This window comes from Crocuta crocuta, unplaced genomic scaffold, assembly GCF_008692635.1.
Source record: "Crocuta crocuta isolate KB4526 unplaced genomic scaffold, BGI_CrCroc_1.0 scaffold306, whole genome shotgun sequence".
Classification (NCBI taxonomy): Eukaryota; Metazoa; Chordata; class Mammalia; order Carnivora; family Hyaenidae; genus Crocuta; species Crocuta crocuta.
In genome coordinates, this window is record NW_027529630.1 from 381,101 (window position 1) to 383,642 (window position 2,542).

Genomic DNA, 2,542 nt, shown 5'->3' on the forward strand with positions numbered 1-2,542 from the left:
CAAAAGTGAAGAACCCCACCTGGTTCTTCCAGGCTTCTTGGACCACAAATTCCTCATATACTTTCTTTTCCTCCTTTCAAAGGTTTTCTTCATGCTTTATAGTTTTACCTCTGGCCCATCACTTTTTTATTTTTTTTAATGTTTATTTATTTTTGAGAGAGAGAGAGAGAGAGCGAGTTCAGGGGAGAGTCAGAGAGAGGGAGACAGAATCAGAAGCAGGCTCCAGGCTCTGCACTGAAAGCTGACCCAGGACTCAAACCCACAGACCTGGGCTGAAGTCAGATATTTAACTGACTGAATCCCCCAGCTCCCCCCCCATTACATTTTCTTTTCCCTCATGTACCACACCTACTTTTCCTCCTAATCTCTTGCTCAGCAATTAAATACCTGGAACATCATGATAAACAAGGATCTTGTAAGGTTACATTTCACACACACAGGCCAAGAGCTCCCTGAGGACAAGGAATGTCTGTTCACCTCTGTAGCTTCTGTAACACCTGGCATAGCACCTTCTGTGCCCCAAAGTAATAGACATATGTACATGAAGAGGTGGACCCTCATCACAAACCTCTCAGGCCCTAAAATAGAAATAGGCTTTCTTCCATTGACCATTTTGTCCTAACAGTCTCTGATCCCCACTCCTGGGGCCAACCCAAGGCCAAAGCTAACGGGTGATGATGGAGATACGAGTGCCTTCAACATCTCCTACACCAACTTCTTCCTGGTGGGCTTCCCTGGATTGCGAGAGTGGCGGCCCCTCCTGCTCCTGCCTCTTACCTTCCTTTATGTGATGATCATCTCTGCCAATGCCCTGGTCATCCACACGGTGATGGCCCAGCGGAGCCTGCATCAGCCCATGTACATGCTCATCGCCCTGCTCCTGGCTGTCAACATTTGTGCTGCCACAGCCGTGATGCCCAAAATGCTGGAGGGCTTTGTGCATTATACTAACCCCATGTCACTGCGTGGCTGCCTGGCCCAGATGTTCTTTATCTACTTCACTCTCCTTCTGGACTACAATCTCCTGCTGGCCATGGCCCTAGACCGCTATGTAGCCATCTGTCACCCACTCCGCTATACTGATCTGCTGACTTCCCGCCTGCTCCATGTCCTGGCCATTCTGGCCCTGACACGGAGCCTGGGAGTGGCAGTGCCTTTGGTGGTGCTAACGTCACGAGCTCGATTTTGTCAGACAATGGTGATTCGACACTTTGCCTGTGAGTACATTGCACTGCTGAGCATAGCTTGTGGAGACTTGACTTTCAACAATAGGTTAGGACTGGCCATGCGGTTGGTCACTGTGATCTTTGATCTAGCCCTGCTAGGGACCTCCTACACCCGCATCATCTATGCTGCCTTCCGGATCTCTTCCAAGGGAGCCTGAGCCAAGGCCTTGCACACATGTGGCTCCCACTTATTGGTCATCCTCACTATCTACCTCTCTGGTCTCTCCACCTCCATTGTCTTCCGAGTGGCCAAGACTGTGTCTCAGGATGTCCAGAACCTGCTCAGTGCCATCTACTTGCTGCTCCCCGGAGCCTTGAATCCGGTCATTTATGGGATGCGAACCATGGAGATCCGGCAACATGTGGAAAAGATGCTATATGGGAAGAAATCAGCCCAGGAAGTTGGGGAGAAGCCAAAGAGACGGCAGAATATGAGAGTGGAGGGGCAACTGCCACAGTGAGAGGACTTTATTACTGAGAGGAAGTGATAGGAGAGGACTTCATCAGTGAGAGGAAGTTGGGGCTGTGACTTCTGGGAATAAGAAATAAGCAGGCATCACTGAGGGACAGACTGAAATCATGAGATTATGGATTCAAGAGAAGATCCACTGTTGGCCAACTACTGCTTTTTAAATTCTTAGAATGCTTTTTCTATTTCCATTCCAATAATAAAATTGCTTTTCCCTAATTATCTTTGTTTAGTTTCTTTGTCCTCTTCCCCCTGACTCCTGAGAAAGCCCCAGTTAATATTTGGATTTATGGGGGGGAGGAGCCAAGATAGCAGAACAGCATGGAAGTTTTTAATGCGTGTGTATCAGGTCCATGAAGTACAGCCAAATCAACACTAAACCATCCTGCACACCTAGAAAACTGATTTGAGGATTAACACAACAATCTGCACAACCTGAACCACAGAACTCAGCAGGTATGAGGCATGGAGAGGTGAACTGGGGGAGAAAGAAGCCGCAGAGGACAGGGAGCTGTTTTTGCTTGCAGAGAGAGGACAGAGACCAGGGGAGAGTACCAGGAAAGCACCCTCCTCCCCAGCAGCTGGAGAGAAAGTGGAAAAGTGTAAACAGCCACAGGGACTGAACTAAAAAGGGAGAAAGGAGAAAGGTGAGTTTAAGTTCCATTAAAACTCTATAAACAGGGGGATCACAGAGTCTGAAACTGGAGCCTGATACCTGGCAGTGCTCTGTTGAGAAGGGCGAATCCCCAGGAGCAGAGTGAAGTCCAGAGGTCCTTGGGCCACACCAGGAGAGGCGGTTGCCCTGCTGGGATGACTCTGGGTAGAGGCTGTGTGGCCCCCATAGGCA

The 2,542-nt window shown here is 49.1% G+C and overlaps 1 protein-coding gene across 1 annotated transcript; it reads left to right on the forward strand.

Annotated features, from left to right (window-relative positions):
• Positions 1 to 397: 397 nt before the first annotated feature.
• On the forward strand, positions 398 to 1,704 carry LOC144230047 (olfactory receptor 52E8-like). Its single transcript, XM_077762265.1, is given in 3 exon segments — positions 398 to 415; positions 626 to 1,642; positions 1,645 to 1,704. Coding segments are annotated over 3 exon segments (1,095 nt in total).
• The last annotated feature ends 838 nt before the right edge of the window (positions 1,705 to 2,542 follow it).